The sequence below is a fragment of the Astyanax mexicanus genome, chromosome 7 (genome assembly GCF_023375975.1).
Source record: "Astyanax mexicanus isolate ESR-SI-001 chromosome 7, AstMex3_surface, whole genome shotgun sequence".
NCBI lineage: Eukaryota > Metazoa > Chordata > Actinopteri > Characiformes > Acestrorhamphidae > Astyanax > Astyanax mexicanus.
The window spans coordinates 46421551-46441944 of NC_064414.1; the positions used below are offsets into that span (position 1 = coordinate 46421551).

Below are 20394 nucleotides of genomic sequence, written 5' to 3' on the forward strand. Positions count from 1 at the left end.
TTCCCCCAGCACTCGTCCTCCACCGGGGGAAGCGTCCTAATTCTGCATTGTCTCTCTCTCTCTCTCTCTCTCTCCTCATGCTCCAGAAAGAAGGGAAACCCTCTAAAGACGGAAATATCTGTGCTGTGGCGTAATACTGCACACGATGCCAGATCTCCCTCTCTCTTTCTCTCTCTCTCTCTCTCACACACTTTCTCTCTTAAATACTCCCTTTCTCCCCTCTCATGTTCTATCTCACTCTTTCTTGCTCACTCTCACTCTCTCTCTCACTCGCATCCTTACTTTCTTTCTCGGTCAAACAACTTTTCTCTCCTTAGAGGGAAACCCTCTAAAGACGAAAACGTCTGTGCTGTAATGTTATACTGCAGACTCTCTTTCGCACGCTTTCTCTTTCACAAACATCTCTCTATCTCTTTTATACACTCCCTGTATCTCTCTCTCTCTTTCTCTGGCACACTCGCTTCAGCTCTCATTTGTTTTCTCTCACACTCACTTTCTTGCTTTTCCCTCTGTGTCACACTCACTTTATCTCTCGCGTTCTCACATTTTACCTTTTTCACACAGTTTATCTGTCTGTCTCGCTTACTCTCCAACAGTTTTGCTTTCTCACTTCCTCCTCTCTCTCTCTGATGCACTCACTTTCTCGCTCACTCTCTTTCTCTCATCCTTATTTTCTTTTCTTATTTTTCTTTATCTCACTCTCTTGCTTTGTGCTTTACTTGTCACACTTAGTTTTCCTCCTATCTCTCTTTCACACTCACTTTCTCACTTTTTTCTCTCTTTTGTTTTCTCTGTCACACTTACTTTATCTCTCTCACTTTCTCTCACACTCTTGCTTTATCGCTTTCTCTCTCCACAGCTTTACGTTGTGCAATGCACTAATCTCTCTCTTTTTGTCCCTACACTCGCTTGTTTTAAATACTTATACCTCACTCCATCTCCACAGCCTTTAACTTTACTTCTCTTTCTATGTATTTTTCTCTCTTTCTCTCCATCGCCTTCCACCTTAATAATCTCTCTCTCTCTTTCTTTCATACTCATTTTCACTTTGTCTCACTTTTTTTTAGTCATGCTTTATCACTCACTCTCCACTGCCTGATCTTTCTCTCTCTTAGATGTTATCACTTGTTCTCTCTCTCTCTCTCTCTCTCTCTCTCTCTCTCACTGTTGGGTGGTGTAGTGTTGAAGGAATGGAGAGGAAGTGAGTGGAGGTAGAGTAGTGAGTAATAGGCAATGAGCTCAGGCTGGGTTAGGTAAACTGAGGGCCTGCATTTTGAATGAGCGCTGGTTCTCGTGTGTGTACCGATAGCATTCGGGACAGAATTAGAATCCCTCTCTCTCTCTCTCTCTTTCTCTCTCTCTCTCTCTCTCTCTCTCTCTCTCTCTCTCTCTAAATGACCTTACCTCCTTCAGCTGCCCTCGACGCTGCTTTTGTTCAAACCTGCTGCTTTTGTTGAAGTCAGTATTTGAATTTTGATCCGTGAATCAATATTAGTTAGTGCTGGTCTGCAGTCTAAAGGAAATGGAATGATAATCAAACAGGAGAGCGCTGATAAAATGCCCAGTTTAATTAACTTAATTGCTTCCTTCTGATGACTGAGATATCCTACCCCGGGGCCGATCGCACTGCGTCCAGTGGGACGTCTCTGAGGAATGTCCCGGTCTGGTGTGTGCCATGTTGATTATCTGCCTAGAAAGCCACGATTTATTGTTAAGGGAAAGTCTTAACAATAACAGGAAGAGTTTTACGGAGGCCTGATTTAGATGCGCCTGAAGGACAGTCTTAACATTTGAACCTGACCAAAGTGAGTCCTGGTGCCAGATCTTGTGATAAGCCGGGAGATGGGTTTTAATGTTTGGTCTCATTCATGCTACGAGTGTTTTCAGGACACGGTCGTCACGAGGCTGCTTACGGGTCTCACAACACTGGATCAAAACCTCCTTTGTGCTTTTTTTGTTTTTTTCTTGAAAGAGTCCTTGTGTTGCTCCAGACACCTGTAATGATTCAGTGTGTGTGGAGGTTTAGAATCGTATTATTTGTGAATTAAATGATCCTTCCTGATGCGTCAGTCATCTACAGCCCCGCTTACCTTGTGAAGTGTTACACAATAAGTGTTACTCACACTTGTGAACAAGGATGTGGCTACCTGCTTATTATTTTATATTTCTTAATATGGACTTAAAAGCTTTAAAGCACTACTAGACTTGTAGGTCTCTGAAAAACTTGTAGGTCTTTTAACATTAGCATAAAATCATTAGCTGTAAATGTACAGCTTATACTGGAGAGTTAGATTAGGCCCATCATACAGTAAAAAATAATCACTAGTGCATTCATTATTATTCGGTTGTTTACTAATAGGACAAATTGAACCTAAAATCCTAGAAATATTAACGTAAGTTGAAACAATAACTATAACCCAAGCAACACTTCTTAAATATACTTATAGAAATAGGTGCATTAATTAGTGATTGAGGTGAGAGTAAACTAAGCAATTGCTTAGAAAAGGAGATGTTCCTTTTTTTTTTATAGAAATACAAGCACTTGGAATCCAAGTATTTCACAGATTTGCTCAGAAATCCATGTTACAGTAAAATAGCATCCTAAAGAAGCATTTCATGAAGGAGGCAGTACTCAGCAGAGACATGGCTCCACCTACTGGCCATGGCAGGTAGTGCTATACTGATTGAGTGATTGCTTCACATCTACATATATTATTATTAGTATTAAGTCAAGTTAAATTATGTTAAGAGGCTTCTGTTTTTGCTCCATCTGTTTTCAGTGGAGCAAAAGCTGCATTCTTTCAGGAGGGCAACTCAAACCTGTGTAAGACTAGATGATGTGCAATATATAAATACTCATCAGATTGAAAAGAATAAGAATATGGAATATTCAAATATTGACATATTAGGGTCCGCTTTTTCAGTCCTTAGTGTCTTTTTTGCTTTTTTTTTTTTACTATTCTCTTGAGTATTTCTCTAAAATGTTATTTTTATGCTTCATTACAGTTACTCAGCCACTTCCTCTCCAATGTATATTACAGTACTACAGTACAGAAAGCCAGTGTTCAGGCAGGTCTACCTCACGCTGTGAAGTGGAACTTTCACCACTAGGGGGCAGTGCGGCTAAATCTAAGTGCTCATTACATTTTGTCAATTCAGAATGTGTTTCATATTCACGCCTCATTCCTTAAAAGCTATGAGGCTTACTGAGCTCAGTTTTACCTTCAGCACCCAGACACCGCTGTAAGCAAGTTAAACACACCCACACTCATAAACATCAGCTCCTCGAGCTGTTTACCCACATGCTTTAACTCCAAACACCTTAAACCACCTCCACTCATTCTGTACAACATGATCATCTGAGCAGCTCCTGGAAGACAAATGGAAAACACTTTCTTGTAATGAATGTTAATGTAGACGCCTCTATGAACCCATTTATAACACAGTATTATGCATTTAAAAAGGCATGACAAACATGGCTATAACATAACATAACAAGACTAAACATGACATGACACAACAGAACATGACATAAAGTAACATAACACAGCAGAACATGACATGACACAACATAACGACCTAAAATAACATAACACAGCATTACATAACAAAACATGAGAACATGGCATGACATAACAGAACACAACATAACATATCAACATAACATAACATGGCATAACATTACACAATAGAACACGACATAACATGACAAAACAGAACATAACATAACAGGACACAACGTGACACGACATGACATAACACATCAGAACATGACATAACATGACATAAAATAACAGGACACAACAGAACACGACATAACTTGACAACATAACATAACAACAGAACACGACATAACATAACACATCAGAACACAACATAACATGACATAAAATAACAGGACACAACAGAACACGAAAACATGACACAACATAACGTGACATAAAATAATAGAACACGACATAAGATAATACATCAGAACATGACATAACACATCAAAACATGACATAACATAACAGGACACAACAGAACACAACAAAACATGACACAACATAACATGACATAACAATATAACACGACATAAGATAACACATCAGAACATGACACAACATAACATGACATAACATAATATAACACGACATAAGATAACACATCAGAACATGACATAACACATCAGAACACAACATATCATAACATAACAGGACACAACAGAACACGACATATCATGACGTAACATAACAACAGAGCAGGACATAAGATGACAACATGACACAACATAACATCAGAACACGACACGACATAACATAGAATAACCTCCAATAACATTGAATACAGGAAGATAACAAAATCCCGCACCTAACAATCTCTAACGTAACCATCTCAGTTGATCAGGTTTAGGTCCGGGTATTTGTTTATTGCGAAATTCCATGTGTCCCTTAATCATATACATAATTACATTTTGCCAGTCTAAAATACCGTATACTGTCCAAAAAAGTAGTTATCATAAAATGCCTTTATGTTTATAATGCCTTTTAAGTGCATTATAATGTGTTATGCATACAGTATGTTTACATAGTCTTATAGAAATCACATTTATAAAAAGAATGTTAATGAAAAATCCTAATTACCACTGACTCAAAACTCCAGCACCCACTGGAGAGATTTGCAGCTGTGCAGCTGATATTTCTCCAGCAGATGAGATGAGTGTCAGTGACGGTGGCCTTTCAGTCTTAATCCAGTAAAATAAACGGTCCCGGTCAGCCCTGTGCTCCCATTAGCGCAGTGTGTTTACCACTCATGTGATGGAAAACGACTCGTCTTATGACAACAGAAAGACTGATGGCTCCAGAATTAGACCAGCGTGCTCATCCGTCTCTGCCCCGGCCAATTCACTGACACTCTGCTGCAAATTACTCTGAAATGTTTACAGTGATGGAAGCACTCTGCTACGTCAAAGCTGTAAATTCCTCTCTGAGCGCTCGCTCTCTTCCCTTTCTTCTGTTTCTTGATTTATCACATTTTAATTTCATTTTAATGAAGAGTATCAGGGTAGTAGGGGTGAGTATGTATGCATGTTTAAGCGCTTCTCTGCATGCCTGCATGGTTGTGATGAGATTCTTTCCAGTTCAAAGGTTTGGAATCATGTTTTGTAGAATAAGTCATGTGATATTGTGTTACGTTATGTTTACCTTAATAAAATATTATGTGTACATAAATAACTAGATTCCAGAAGATGATTTTAGTTGTTTTGTCCAACATGCCAGGAAGTCCATTGAGGAACAACAAGGAAAGTGCTTTAGATGAGAAATACTGTAACAATCTATTTATAGTAATTTTTAATCTGTGAAACATTCCTTTATTTTAACATGTAATAGTTCTGAATGATAATTGTATTTAAAAATATATAAAAATAGCTCTGTTCATGATGCTGGATACATCTAACAGTTTTCAAACAGGTTTACTTGTGATGGTATAGACTACCTGAGTCATGGATGGATGGATGGATAAAGTAATAGATACACAGGAAGTCTTATAATACTTGACGATAGGTGAGTGGACAGGAAGATGGGCAAAAAGATGAATGGATGGAATGATGGATGGATTGAAAAATGGATGAATGGATGGATAGATAGAGATGTATGGACAGCTAAACATGTCCATAGAGATGAATAGACAGACAAAAAATTGGATAAAAGGTGGACAAGATAATTAGATGAATGGATGGAAAGTAAAATGAATAGTTGGATGATAAAGTACCTGGTTATATGAGCAAACAAGAAGACATGAGAATGAAAAGAATCGATAGACAGGAAGATGGGTGAATGGATGGACGTATAGATGGATGGATAAATGAATGGATGTACAGGGAGACAGATAATAACACATGAAAATAGGTGAGTGGACAGAAATACATATAATTAGAAAGGAAGATAAGTAAATGGATGGATAGATGGGCAGAAAGATTGATATCTGGATGGATGGATGGATGGATGGATAAATTAATGAATATACAGGAAGACTGATAATAACACATACGATAGGTGAGTGGACAGGAAGATGGGCAGAAAGATTGATGGATGGATGGATGGATGGATGGACAGGTAAGAAGCTAAACAGATGTCCAAAAAGAGATGGATGGACGGACAGGGAAAAAATGGATACAAGGAGGACAAGAAGATATTTGAATGAATGGACAGTAATATAAAAGAATGGACGATAATGTACCTAGTTAGATGAGAGGACAATAAGATAGATGATGGATAGGATAGATCGATGGATAGACATGAGGATGAATAGAATCAATGGACAAGAAGATGTAAAGATGGATGAATAAATGAATGGATGGACAGGAAGACAGATAATAACACATGAAGATAGGTGAGTGGACAGAAAGGCATATAATTAAAGAAGAAGATCAATAAATGGATGCTAGATGGGCAGAAAGATTGATATCTGGATGGATGGATGGATGGATGGATGGGTTGAGGGTGGATGGATGGATAGACAGAAAGACAGAAAGAACTACAACTAACCTTTACCTTGGTCCTAAACCTGATCTTGATCCTAATTCTAAAACCTGATCTTCACTGAGGTTCACCAGATAACAGTGTGCACATTTGTTTTTAGGCATTTTTTTTAAACAGTGATTCCAAACTTTTGAATTTGAAATGTTTTAGAATGGTTATTCATACATGTTTTTTTTAATCATTAAAGCCTAATGAAGATCCAGTCTGATTGATCACCCTACTGTATGTGACATCACTCCTGTATCACTCCTGTTCACTAACAGCCTGTGTTCACTCTTTCCTGCTCACTCCTGGACTGTCCTCAGGTAAAGACAGGAGGCGGCAGACGGAGCGCAGCAGCATTTCCAAACTCTCCCACAAGAGAGCGCCTTCTGCACCTCCACCCGCACCTCCACCTGCACCCCCACCTGCACCTCCACCCGTACCCCCACATGCACCTCCACCCATACCCCCACACGCACCCCCACGAGCCCCACCACCACCCCCACCCCGGATCAGAGGGGGAACTAAGCACACCCCTCTGCGCGGCCGGCAGGCGCTGGACGTGGACGGGGTGTGCAAGGACGCCCCGGGGCCTCGGGATGGAGAGCAGGGTCCTGAGGGGCCGCCGGGGGATCTGAACCGGCGCAGAGGGAGAATGAGGAGAGGAGTGAATCACACCTCACACACACTGCTGCCTGATAAAACACCCACTAAACCACCCGTAAAGAGCAGCCTTAAACCCTCAAAAGCCCCGCGCGAGAGCAACGAGCCCGGCAAACACAAAGCTACCTTTGTCTGATCTCACCAGCGGCGGCGACTGTTATCAGAGCGTACATGACCCACAGTCATGTGGTACACATCTGATCAACCTCAAAGAGAACCATTTCTTTCTTTTGCCTGGTTTAACCCTTAGAGGTCAAGCGTCACTGATTTAATATTCAATAACCATACATATATATTATTTATTCACTGTTTATTCCTGGCCAGGGTCGCAGTGAGCCTGAATCCTTCCTGGAATCTATTTTGATTTAATATTGATTATTAGAGGAAGAGCCAACATTCTTGAAGCAGCAAAATGCAGGAATTGGGGAGATATTATTTGGAGCTCCTGGGTTATATATTATACATATACAGCTCTGGAAAAAAAACTTTTTCTGATTTTGCTATTTATAGGTTTATGTTTGAGTAAAATGAACATTGTTGTTTTATTCTATAAACTACAGACAACATTTCTCCCAAATTCCAAATAAAAATATTGTCATTTAGAGCATTAATTTGCTGAAAATGTGAAATGGATGAAATAACTGTAAATAAAAAAATTACGCAAAGAAAACGAAAAGAAAGTTTATATACATAAAGTTTAAGAGTTCAGAAATCAAAAATATTAAAAAATATTTGGTGGAATAACCCTGGTTTTTATTCACAGTTTTCATCGATCTTGGCATCATGTTCTCCTCCACTAGTCTTACACACTGCTTTTGGATAACTTTATGCCTTTACTCCTGGTGCAAAAATTCAAGCAGTTCAGTTTGGTTTGATGGCTTGTGATCATCCATCTTCCTCTTGATTTTATTTCAGAGGTTTTCAGTGAGGTAAAATAAAAAAAAACTAATACTTAAAGTGGTCTCTTATTTTTTTTCCAGAGCTGTATATATATATATCAATATTACAATATATCATTTGGTTCCTGATTAACTTACTAAAACGTTGCTGCTTCATTACGCTGAGTGGTTTTTTACCTGCAGTAAAGAATATTGGTTGTCTAATTCTGTAAAACTGACACCAGTAAATCCATAATCCCTGGTATTTTATCGTCTTCAGTAACACAGATCCCATAAAGTATTGTACATAATTAATATTGAGTATTGTGATATCACCGTTATCATGGGTAATGTATTATGATAATATTGTATCTTGAAATGCCCTGTGACTCCCAACTGTAATCTGAACATAAATTGAACAAGCTGTAAGCTACAGAGCCTGCAACAGAAGGGAAAAAAGCATGTGGACTGAAGCAGTACAGTAATTTTACAGTATGTCACAGGTTATGCAGCAATAAGTTAGCTTGCCTACACACTTAAGGCTGACAATTGTCTGGTGCGTATAGGGTTAAAGATGGGGGCCAAAATTCCACCTCAGTCCAAAAAAAATGATGAATGCGGTTGTCCCCTAAATAGTTGAATGGATGTACAGTATGTGATGAACTGATGGACTGGCACCCTGTCCAGAGGGCATACATGCCTTGTTCCCAGTAACTAAAGGTAAGTTTAAGAAGCGAATGAGAAGAAGAATGAATATAATTTGTGCTCTAAAGTGAGCGAAAAATATAACCCTTCATGCTCCAGGGAACTAATGCTAGTCTGTGATGAGTGTTCACCAGAATAGACCAAGAAACAGCCAATGAACTGAAGTTTTTAAACCAATAATAAAACAGTAAATTGGCCCTGTTCACTGCACTGGGAAAACAGTAGTTTTTACTAATTTAACGTGATTTAAAACACAGATTTTTTTTTACTGTTGGTTATGGATGGTTTATGAACTAAAAAGTTCAATATGAAATATAAAATGTTATACACAGGCGTCCAGTGCAATGCCTGTTTGTTCCATCACTGGAGATAATTCAGTTCAGAAAGGGTTAAGATGTTAAAAAATCAATAACTGTAACTTCTAAGGGTTAAACTGGAGATCTCACATTTTTCTACCATACAGGTGATTCGACTTTTGTCATCAATGGCCTTATAATGCACAAAACTGCGTTACTGTCTTAATAGAGGACGAATCATATGTTTGTGACCTTTCCGTGCTGTTTGACCTTAAAGCAGAAGATCAGTGGGACTGTCCAGTTTTGTTTGGATACCATAAACTGCTCTGGGTCCTAAAGCCTTCTCTCCATACACACTCACACTGTGCCGAGACAAAGATGGAGCACCCATTTACAGCATCCGTAATACTCATGGACTCCCCGGTGATTTCTCAGTGCGCTTCTATCGAGCCAGGTGTCACACTTTATCTGTGTTAATAAATGCTTATAAATTACCGTCTCTCTCACTGACTCACTGACTCTCTGACTCCAGCCCGGGCCTGGGTTTGCTCAGCAACTGAGGTGACCCCTGCCGCCACCTGGGATCTCATCGACTCCCTTTATTCACACACTTTCTGCTGTAATAGCTGCTGAGTTGCAGATACGCCTCGGTCACATCTCATCGAGCGGCGGACAGAAAGGGCCTGTAGTCTGCCAGGGCTTATGGGTAGGGGTAATGGAGAGACAGGGGGAAAGAGAGAGAGAGGGAGAGGGACTAAGCAATGGTGGAAGAATACTAAAAGAGAGAGAGAGGACAGATGTCCTTAGAAAACATGTCTTACAACAAGAGAATGAGAGAGAGAAAGTGCAGATGAGGTAAAACAGTGTTGAAAAATGCTGAAGGAGACAGGAGGAAGTGCTATCCTGTAGTTATCTGTTCTGGGTAGTGCTTGGTCAGGTCTGCAGGGGTAATACAGCAGCAGCTCATTGTCTGCAAATGGCTTTTTAGTCTCTGTTCTACAGCAGCGCACTGTAACAGCAACTGTTGCACATAGTGAAATAAATGAAGATGAACTTCATGAACCATCAACCTTGGAAAAAAGCTATGTTGTTCTGTCCTTTCCTAAAAGGTTTGGGCAACTGCTGCACAATAAGGCAGTATATAATATATGCAGTGCCAGTCATAAGCTTGGAAATGCCTTAAATTCAGCAGTTTTTCCTATTTTAGTATGCTCTGCACTGTAGATTAATACAAAAATAATCAAAACTATAATGAAGAAAAATGATTTATTTAGTAAACAAATAAGTGTTTAACAAACCAGAATATGTTCTATATTTTAGATTCTTCAAGATTCAAGATTTTTATTGTCACGTCACAGAGTACAGGTGTACATGTGAGTGAAAAACTTGGGTGCAGATTCCCACCAATGTGCAAAGAATAATATTTACAAGAGAGTAATAAAATATAATATAAAATAAGACATACAGATAGCTTAACAGGATAAACACTATACACAATACACTCAATAACAATACACATAACTTACACCATAGACAAATATTCCACAGAACAAATATTGCACAGATGTAGATATACAGATATCTAGAGTGTGTGTGTGGAAGTGAGGAAATAGTCCAGTAGGTGACAGAATAACTATGAGTAAGTGCAGGTAAGGAATGAGTTGAGTGGGGAGTGCAGGGGATAGAATGCTCTATAATAAGTGAAAGTCTGATAGATGCAGTGTAAAGTAAAGTGCAGGATGCAGAGTTTGTATGGGTGTCAGTGGGGTGTGGTGGGTTGGGCAGAACACTGTTCTAGTGGCTGTTCTACAGCCTGGTCGCCTGGGGGAAGAAGCTGTCTCGGAACCGGCTGGTTCTGGTCTTCAAGCTTCTGAGCCTCCTTCCACTCGGTAGGTGTGAGAACAGGGAATGGCTTGGATGGGACGGGTCCTTCATGATGTTCTAAGTATCACATTTATCTTTGAGGACAGATCTGCACACTCTGTGTCTTCATGAGGGAGAGTCACCTGGAATAGTTTTCTCAGCGTCTTGAAGGAAGGAGTTTCTGGAGGTGCTGAACAATAGTTGCTGTTTTTCTGTCACGCTGTGAAGCTCCAGCTAATCCCAATTAAATCACCTCAAATCACCATCTCAGTTTATCAGGTTTAGATCAGGGAATTGTGGAGGACTAAACATGTTTTTGTTTACAGCACAATTCCATATGTGCCCCTTAATTATTTTCACGTCTTTAATATTAATAATATAATAATTAAATAAATGAAAATCAAGAAATAAAGATGTGATTGGTGCTGTATTATCACTGATAAAATATGATAAAATTGTTCTGGGTACTGCATTTGCAGATTTCCATATCCAAGGGCAAGCTAATCTGTTTTTTCCGGGCGGGAACTAAATACATCAAGATGATCAAATCTAAACATAAACAAAAAGTTGTTACCTTAACATTTTAATTTCAGCATGTTGTGTATTAGTGACTTTTCTTACTAGGGTTTATTTAATTGTAGTCAATTGTCAATTATAGTTGTTCATCAATAAATAACACATGTTTTGCACCACAAAAAGGCAGAACACGTAATAAAATAGAAAATTATACAAAAGGTTAAGTAAAGAAATATAGTAAAGGCAATCCATACAGCTAGTAAATCAACTAAAGCAAATAATTAAACAATAGCTGATGAGTGTCTTTTTGAACAAATAGCCTAACTTCATTAACCTCCTAGAGAACTCTTCCTACAGGCGGATATTTTAAGTTACTTTGGGCAACAGTGTCAAATAAATGTAATTATAAATGAGAGAGAAATTTGCTGGAGAGAAATCCGGAGCTGCCCTCTGCAGTGGGCGCTGATGCCTGCAGGACTAAAGAGAGACATCAGGGAGAGAAACTAATTTCCCTGGTGAGAGTTAGCACTCTGCTTAGCCTGAGGGGGGAATTATTCTGTAAAACTCCTCCATTCTGCTGCATATGAGAAGAGCAGCACTGCTCACAGGCCTCTCAGCATCTCAGCTCACCTGGAACCAGCAGACAGCAGCACACGGTAATTTAATAAAAAACATATTTTACTCACTTCAGACATATTACATTGCCACATTTAATTTTTAACCTTAAATTAAATGTTATTGTTTAAGAAGTGTTAAAAAGCTGAGCTGTGGTTCTTAGGGTCTGTACTTTCTGAAAGTGAATTATGTTTACTGGTTAAAATATTTTTCCCACTCAATTCTGCACTTAGTGGTGAAGCAATCAAACATCAGAATATGAATGAATGAATTAAGTTTAACTTTCAAGAAACCCAAGGACACTTTACATGATTTACACATATTACAACAACCATTCATTGTCATCACTCATCCACACACTGGTAAGAAGCAGTAGCCAATAGCGCACAGAGTACTCTCAACCGGAAACGACCGTCTGGGCAATTTAGAGTATCCAATATCCAGATCAATTTTGACTATTCAATTTTCAAATTTTCTGGGACATTTAGAGTATCTAATTTACCTGATCTCCATGGTTTTGGACTATGGGAGGAAACCAGAGTCCCTGGAGGAAACTGCAACACTGAATATGATAAGGATATGATTTAGAGCTGAGCAAAATTGCATTTAATTAAATGTTGCTGTATGATTATGGAAAAATAATAATCTTTTAAATTATATGTATTATATGAATTATTTTAAAAATGACCAGGGACACAACCCTGATAGCAAAAAATATTGAATAAATGTTAATTTTATGGTTGCATTATATATTTTTCAATGTTGATGATGAAAAAACAACCTTAAAACTTTAAAGCTTTATTTAACATTACCTTATAAGTATCAGATAGTATTTAAATCTGACACTGAATCAATATTTTACTTAAACCCTGTGTACATTTTGTTCAGTGCAGTCAGGGCCGCCGCTCTGCATACGCAGACAACGCAGCCAGCGTTAGGCCTCAACCATTTTGCAGTTGCAGGGAGCCAAATTGACTGAGAATGAAATGTGTTGAAATTATGACATTATTAAATTTAAAACCCAATGTGAATTATTTATGATACGCTCATCTTTTTTGTCTTTAAACATTGCATGGGGCACCTACTCTACTACTTAAAAGCGGCACGTTATTATTTTTGTGCATAATATAATGCCCCCACCCCTATTGCCTGAAATGGCACGGCTCGGTTTGCTCTGTTGGTTGTTGCCAGATGTGACATTTTCCAGTCAAATAAATAATCAAAAAATGCATGGAGGCGCTAAATCTTGCGCATGTTTAACCATTTTTAAAGTGTATGTGGCCATTCTTTACAAAAACTTGTCCAGTGCAATATTTGTGTAAGTTAAAAACTTAAAATAAAATAAACAAATAGGATGAAAAATCGTAACTTATCTGGCAACCTTAGTCCTAACTAAAGTAGCAACGCTACTTGAGTTTGGCAGGAGACAAGTTCACCGCGCGAAGTTGCTACTAAATGGTAATTCAACTATGAAGCGACGGTTTGAGTCTGGAGCTGAGAAGAAGAAAAAGAAGCAGAAAGATGAGGCCCATGCATCCCTTTCTGGTTAGTAACTTCGATGTTAAAGGTTTAAATAGTTTTGATTACTTCATGTTCAGTGGTGTTGCCTGAGCTAGTTACGTTGGCTTTGCTGATTTGGTAGCTTTAAACGCTTAACTAGAAACTAATCTGGGTATTGCAAGGCACGTGGCACATTTGCAAATAGTAGTAGTGTAGTTTGAAGATTTTTAGTGACTTTAATAAAAAATTAATAAACAGAGTAGCCTACCTATTGACTAATGCCGTCAGTGCACTATCCAAATGGTCTGTATGACAGCAGGATCAGACAGCTCTATAGATTTTGACAGGCTGATATAAATACACCACGAATATAAACGATAATTTCATAACCTTTAAGGCTGGCTTGTGTAAATGACGTGTCCACTGCTTAAAATAGACATGCATCGTTTCATTTATTATTTATACATTATAAATAGTACTCTTGTGCTGTTCTTCACTGTTATTGGCCTTACTTATAACGTTGTAAATATTCACAGTTACATGTGTAATTTTAATAAATAGTAAAATTTTGCGTAAACCTTTTGTGTTTGTGTTTTTTTTTTCCTCCCTGACCAGTTATGCTTAGGGCCTCCAAAACCTTAGCAGCGGCCCTGAGTGCAGTTGTATGCATGGTTGTGACATCGGACTCCATTGTCTGGGAATGTTTTTGGAATGTTTCCAATAATGGCTTGAGGAACAGAGAACAGAGAGAGAGAGGATGAGGGATTTTAATTCAATTTACACTTTAAACAGCCAGCCTGACCCCAGTCAACAACTGGGAAAATGACTGGTGCCAGCAGCTACATGCTTTCTGTGTGTGTGTGTGTGTGTGGTACAGAGGGGCACAGACAGAGAGGTTAGGGGGTTAGCATACACCACAGCACCATTAAAGCTATTTTGAAAGTGACCCTGCCTGCAGTGAGACCCTCACTAACACACACACACACACACACACACAGTCTCTCTCTCTCTCTCTCTCTCTCTCTCTCTCTCTCTCTCTCTCACACACACACATACAGTCTCTCTCTCTCTCTCACACACACACACACACATACAGTCTCTCTCTCTCTCTCTCTCTCTCTCTCTCTCACACACACACATACAGTCTGTCTCTCTCTCTCACACACACACATACAGTTTGTCTCTCTCTCTCTCACACACACACACACACATACACACACACACACATACAATCTCTCTCTCTCTCTCTCTCTCTCTCTCTCTCTCTCTCTCACACACACACACACACAGATACTGCCTCTCTCTCTGTCACACACACACACACACACACACAACCCTAAACACTTTCTACCACACAAACACTCTCTCACACACTTTCCTCAGTCACACACACACACACACACTCTCTCTCTCTCTCGCGCACAGCTGTTGGGAATCATGACTGAAGATGACGGATACGGTTGTAGTAGAGGGACAAGTGAGACTCCGAGAGGGGAAAAAGGTTACTATAAGCTTCTTTCAGAGTTCCTGTGCAGTTTACTGTATTTGACTGTGTTTTGGCTGTGTTTGGACTGTGGTGAGGTGTGTACTGTGTGGTGTTGTGGTTAGAAGTGCTCAGTGTTTTCTGCTGTTGCTTTTTCTGCTCCTGCAGTGGAAGAGTAGATGGGTACTTCTCAGAAAACCGTCTCCAGTAGCAGGTAAGCTCACTTTTAACACAGTTTAACACATTCTGTTACACACTCTTACACACGGTAGCGCACTCTAAATGAAATTAACAGCATTCTTAATCAGGACATTAGGGTTTAGCTTTACAGGTTGTGTGGCTAGGTCTGTCACATAAAGTTACAAGTTTTTTTTTTTTTTTAACCAAATTCTGAAAAAAGGCATGTTAAGCATTTATTAGCCAAAAATGTGAAATAGTCAAAATAACAAAAATTATGGCAACAAACAATATTATTTAGGGACCTATGAAATCAGTTTGATTTTTTTTGATACATTTTGTTTTATTTTATTTTCTGTTTCCTTTTTTTAATTTTCCCCCCCCATCACATTTTGTATTTAATAGTGTTGTCAGACGATTAAAAAAAAAATATATATATAATTTATTATATCAGATATGTCTTAAAAAGCAACTACATTCTAGGGCCCTATGGAATCCATATTCGTTTTTGGCTAAATTTGTTGGCTTTTTTTTCTGTTTTCCTTTTTTTGTCACATCAGATTTTTTGGTTTTTAATTGTGCTCTCAATCAATTAAATTGATCTAAATAAAAACATGCTCTGTGAATAATGAATCTTAATTAAACTCATGTAAATATATTCATCATCAAAGTATTTTAAACTGAACAATTAAATTGAATTTTATCTGAGAAGCGAATGAATGAATGCATGAATAACTGGCACAGACTTAAAACTTCCCTGTAATGAATATCAGTCAGTAACAGATGCTGTAAATACTGTAGTTTTTATCACTTACAATTCTAGACCAATGTATTATATCTGCACCTTTATTCACCTAAACTATTATCAGAAACACTGAAGGTTATTTTAGGAGATTTTAGACTACTCAAATATGTCTTCATTCTTTTTATATATTAATAGTTGATATATGTTGCTCTGTTATAATAAAATTAAATGTGACCATATTTTGATAAAATAGAATTTAATAAAATAAAACTGGATTTTTAAAAATGTTTTATTATTATCTTATTTTTCTGTAAACTACTTTTAATTGTTTATTTTCCACACTGAAGCTTTTATTATGAAACCAAAATGGCGGAATCGCCTATCAAGTAATTGACGTGCAAAGGGCTAGCTGGCAGTGTAAACAGTTTTCCGAGCTGAATTAATGGCTGGTGTTTGATATCAGAATGATGTTAATGTGCTGGTTAGATATGGTAAGTTGCGCTGATTTATATGGTATGTGTATGATTTTCTAATTCTGTGCATTTTTGTGTTTATTCCTTAATTCCGTCATTGTGTCCATGTTTCCCAGGGCCCTAATTAAGGTCAGGTGAAACTGATTATGCTGCTTAAGCTGGTTGAACGCCGGCTAATTTTAATGAGTGATCTTTATTAGTTTATTCTTAGTCATTTGAATAATAGAAATAAGTTTTAGTCACATTTTAGTAATGCAGTTATTATTCTCGAAAATAAAAACATTTTAGTCTATTTTTTGTCAATTAAGCAACTAAAATAGACCAGTGTAAAAGTAGCTTACTGGTTTCAAAACTACTTAACACCACATAAGAGCTCAGACCCAATTCTGAATACTGATTCAAAATAAAAAAATATTTTGTTAAATTAACTAGTTAATTTGTTTTATTTATTAATGTAATAAAGAAGGCATATCAGTATGTGTGCTGTGATATTTTAAGGTTAAATTTGTAATGTAATGTAACAGAAGTGAAGCAACAATGTAACTTTTATTTACCAGTTTGTTCTAGGAATCATGAGAGAATTATATTAATTATAATTATATTTTATTTTATTATTTTTTAGCTTAAAACAGTTTATTTATTTATGTTTATTTGTTTGTATGTATGTTTTATTTATTATTATTATTATTATATATTTTTTATCTATTTATTTATTTATTTTTTTACAAATAAAGTATTTTTTTTTTTAATTCACCAACAAATAGATTTCATTAACAAAATAACACTGGTTCAACAGTTTAGATTATGACCAGCACATGTTGTTTTAATATGTTTTAATATTGCATGCTTTTTTTTTCTTCTTTCCTGTCTGTATGTGTAATCTCTCTCTATTCTCTAAAATATTTCTTTTTATTTTCTTTCTTTCTCTCTCTCTCTCTGACTCAGTGTGCAGTTGTTCAGAGGGATCACTCTGTTAATGCAGTGTTTGTTATGACAGCTGCTAGTCTTTCCACACATACTTGTCCTGGTGGCCAGGTGCAGTAGGGCCGTGCTGGAGCCCACACACTGTACTGCATACACACACTGTACTGCATACACACACACGCAGAAATAAACCCTCAGTGACTCAGTGAGGGTTTTACAGTGACTCAGACACCGCAGTGGTTGGGAGAAAGTTACTGCATCTGCTACCGTACATAACGCATTTGAGGTGGTCAGACAGCCAAATTCCTATCCTGTTACTCTTCTCTGAACACACTAACACATTTAACAGTTCAGCAAAGTCAGGATGTGAAGAGTGCACAACCTGCAGTGCTCATAACTCAATTACAGAAGAAATGTACAGTACCTGTCAAAAGTTTGGACACACCTCTTCTCATTCAGTGTGTTTTCTTTCCTATGATTTTTTTACATTGTAAATTTAATATTGAAGACTATATTAAAGCTTTACAGGAAGACACACACATCTGCACACTCTTATTTTAATTTCAGTGAGGATCTTGAGGATTTAATCTTCATGAGGAAAGGTCACCTGGAATAGTTTTCTCAGAGTCTTCAAGGAGTTTTTGGAGGTGCTAAACAATAGTTGCTGCTTTTTCTTCACGCTGTAAAGCTCCAGCTTATCCCAAATCACCATCTCAGGGGATGAGGGATAGTGCGGTACAGTTAAAAAGCTCCGCGCGACAGTGCTCTTACTGTCCCAAATATTCACAGCCCTAGTAAATTCTGTAAGTAAATCCTACACGTGACTGTTTCATAGGCAGGTGTACTAATGCCTTAGCTCTGTACTGTATTAAAAAAATGTTCTGTCTCTGTTTGCACGTTAAGCATAGTCTTAATATGACTGGTTATGGTTATGCATAGTTAAATTACGAGAGATTTAGGAGAAAAAACACAAACCCTAGTCTTAATATGACTGTTTGTGGTTTGCACTTATTGTTTGCACTATATAAGACCTAGAAAAGTTTTTTTTTATTGTTTATTCTTGTTCTTATTTCTATTTCTTATAGAATCAATGTGTGTGAGAAACCAGTCTGTTAAGTTTGCGTTATATGATTTTGTTAAATAATACTCTAGTTTTCAAGCCATTTTTTATTTTTGACGTGTTCTTTGAAATTTTATTTTTAATTCTCTTCTCATCTTGTTCTCGTGAACCCTTATCGTGTCTCGTCTCCTCTCGTGATATTAGTGTCTCGTTACACCCCTAATAATTACATATGTGTCCCTTAATTGTTTTGATATCTTTAATGTTAATGAGAATGAGTCTAAACTTTTTACTGGTGCTGTATACATTGTGATATGTTACCTGTTTGTGGAATGGTTTACTTGTTATTCACTAGTCCCTATCTAGCAATGAACGTAATGTCTGGTTGAAAACCACTATCACCCTATTGTATTTTTTATATCTTATGATTATGTATGAAGTGCATAATTCAGTAAAAAAACAGCCCTCTAATGGTGTGTACCTGTGTCCTGTGTCTGTCTCAGACTGCCTGTCTCTGCTGGTGTATAAGGACCGCTCTGAGAGGAACCGGGGTCGGGAGAGGAGTCAGGCCACTTTGGGGGATATATGTGGACTGGAGGCTCTGCAGGGTTTTGAGGGAATGTGCTACTCGCTCACCATCCTCTGCCTGAACCAGTCTGTTACACTGGGCTTCGACAGCAAGGAAAACCTCCTGGCCTGGGACACCCGCATCAGCTACAGCCTGGGAGAGGGTGAGCTGGTACTCGATTTTCTTACACAAAGTGATCAGCAGTTAGACTGTAGGGCCGCTCTAGAGCTGTAAAATTAGACCACATAAAAACTAAACATAAAATTCTGAGTAAATTTTCTGTTTCTTTTTTTTAACAAAGACGTGTACGCTGCTTCTCTAGGGAGGAGGAACTGTCTAACTACATTCTTATTAGAAGCCAGGAGATCTTCAGCTTAGTCATTTAACAAAACAGCCCTCCATTTCTTCATAACACCCTTTAACCCCTTATGGATCCTAAAAGTACACTAATCGCTATTTAGTAAGTCAAAACAACTAACCAAAAAGTGAGATTAAAAAAGGCAATATTTTATTACACCCACAATGGGAAATGTTACAGTGGGAAAATTTTAATAAGAAATTAAAAAAAACCTATCTCTTCACTAAATAAACAGATATAAATAAATATGACCAAGATTATGTAAGCACATTCCCTTGTTCAAAGAAAAGGCAAAGGCAAAAAATAATAATAGACAAATAAATAGACAAATGTAAATCACAGCATAATATTAGATGTTAAAATAGTTTGCTAGAACTAGAAAGGTATGAACTAACTAATCTAGAGACTATCTTGTCTATATAAGTAAAAACATGTTGCCAGTTACTATGAAATTCACCGCTATAGCCTGCCAAAGTGTATGTATATTTCTAAAATCAAAAACTGCGTTAAGTTGTTTACCCGGTTTTTAAAAGTAGGAGACTATTTCTTTTTTCACTTAATACAAGTAAGTATTAATGATAACTTATTTATAAATTAGTATAAATAAGCAATTTAAATGTGGTGAAACTACTAGGCGTTAGGGTGGACTGGACTGCAATGTATTGGACTTGACTGAAAGCCTGGTCTCGGTAGCAAAAAAAAAAAAACACCTAAGGGAAGATTTTCTCAAGCCCAAAGGAATTAATTATTGTGTTCACATAAAATCCTAGATTCATATAACTAAGAAGAAAACTGTCCAGAGGATATTCTCTCAGAACCGTGCTAGATATAGTATCATCTTCAGAACTTCACCTCCCGAAACCTCATATATTCAGTCTTTTGAGTATTAAAGTGAGGTTTTATGAGATTTACTTTAGGAAGTTTGATACTTAGGGGGAAATCTAGGGGCATTGAACTATTTTGCTTACAAAAACCCTTTAGGTATCACTTAAGGCATTTTCTGCAGGAATATCTTAATAGTAATATTGTGTGAAAATTCCACCTGAGGTGTTTAAAGCAGACTG

General features: G+C 37.6%; 2 protein-coding genes across 4 annotated transcripts in view; both read left to right on the top strand.

Moving 5' to 3' along the window:
* Positions 1 to 6732: 6732 nt before the first annotated feature.
* On the top strand, positions 6733 to 9543 carry LOC111195930 (uncharacterized; the record flags this gene model as incomplete). The annotated part of the gene is made up of 1 exon (XM_022684417.2): positions 6733 to 9543. A coding segment is annotated over one exon (573 nt), but the record flags the coding sequence as incomplete, so codon positions are not given.
* Positions 9544 to 14803: 5260 nt separating this feature from the next.
* dok7b (docking protein 7b) overlaps positions 14804 to 20394 on the top strand; it is a 48398-nt gene continuing 42807 nt past the window's right edge. For 2 of the 3 annotated variants that reach the window (XM_007241206.4, XM_049481479.1), the window contains exons 1-3: positions 14804 to 15043; positions 15194 to 15239; positions 18908 to 19135. In XM_007241206.4, the coding sequence (XP_007241268.3) occupies positions 14990 to 15043; positions 15194 to 15239; positions 18908 to 19135 (328 nt within the window). In that variant the 5' untranslated portion in view covers positions 14804 to 14989. Of the gene's footprint in view, positions 15044 to 15193; positions 15240 to 16317; positions 16439 to 18907; positions 19136 to 20394 lie in introns of those variants that run through there. The other variant, XM_049481480.1, reaches the window with a different exon arrangement.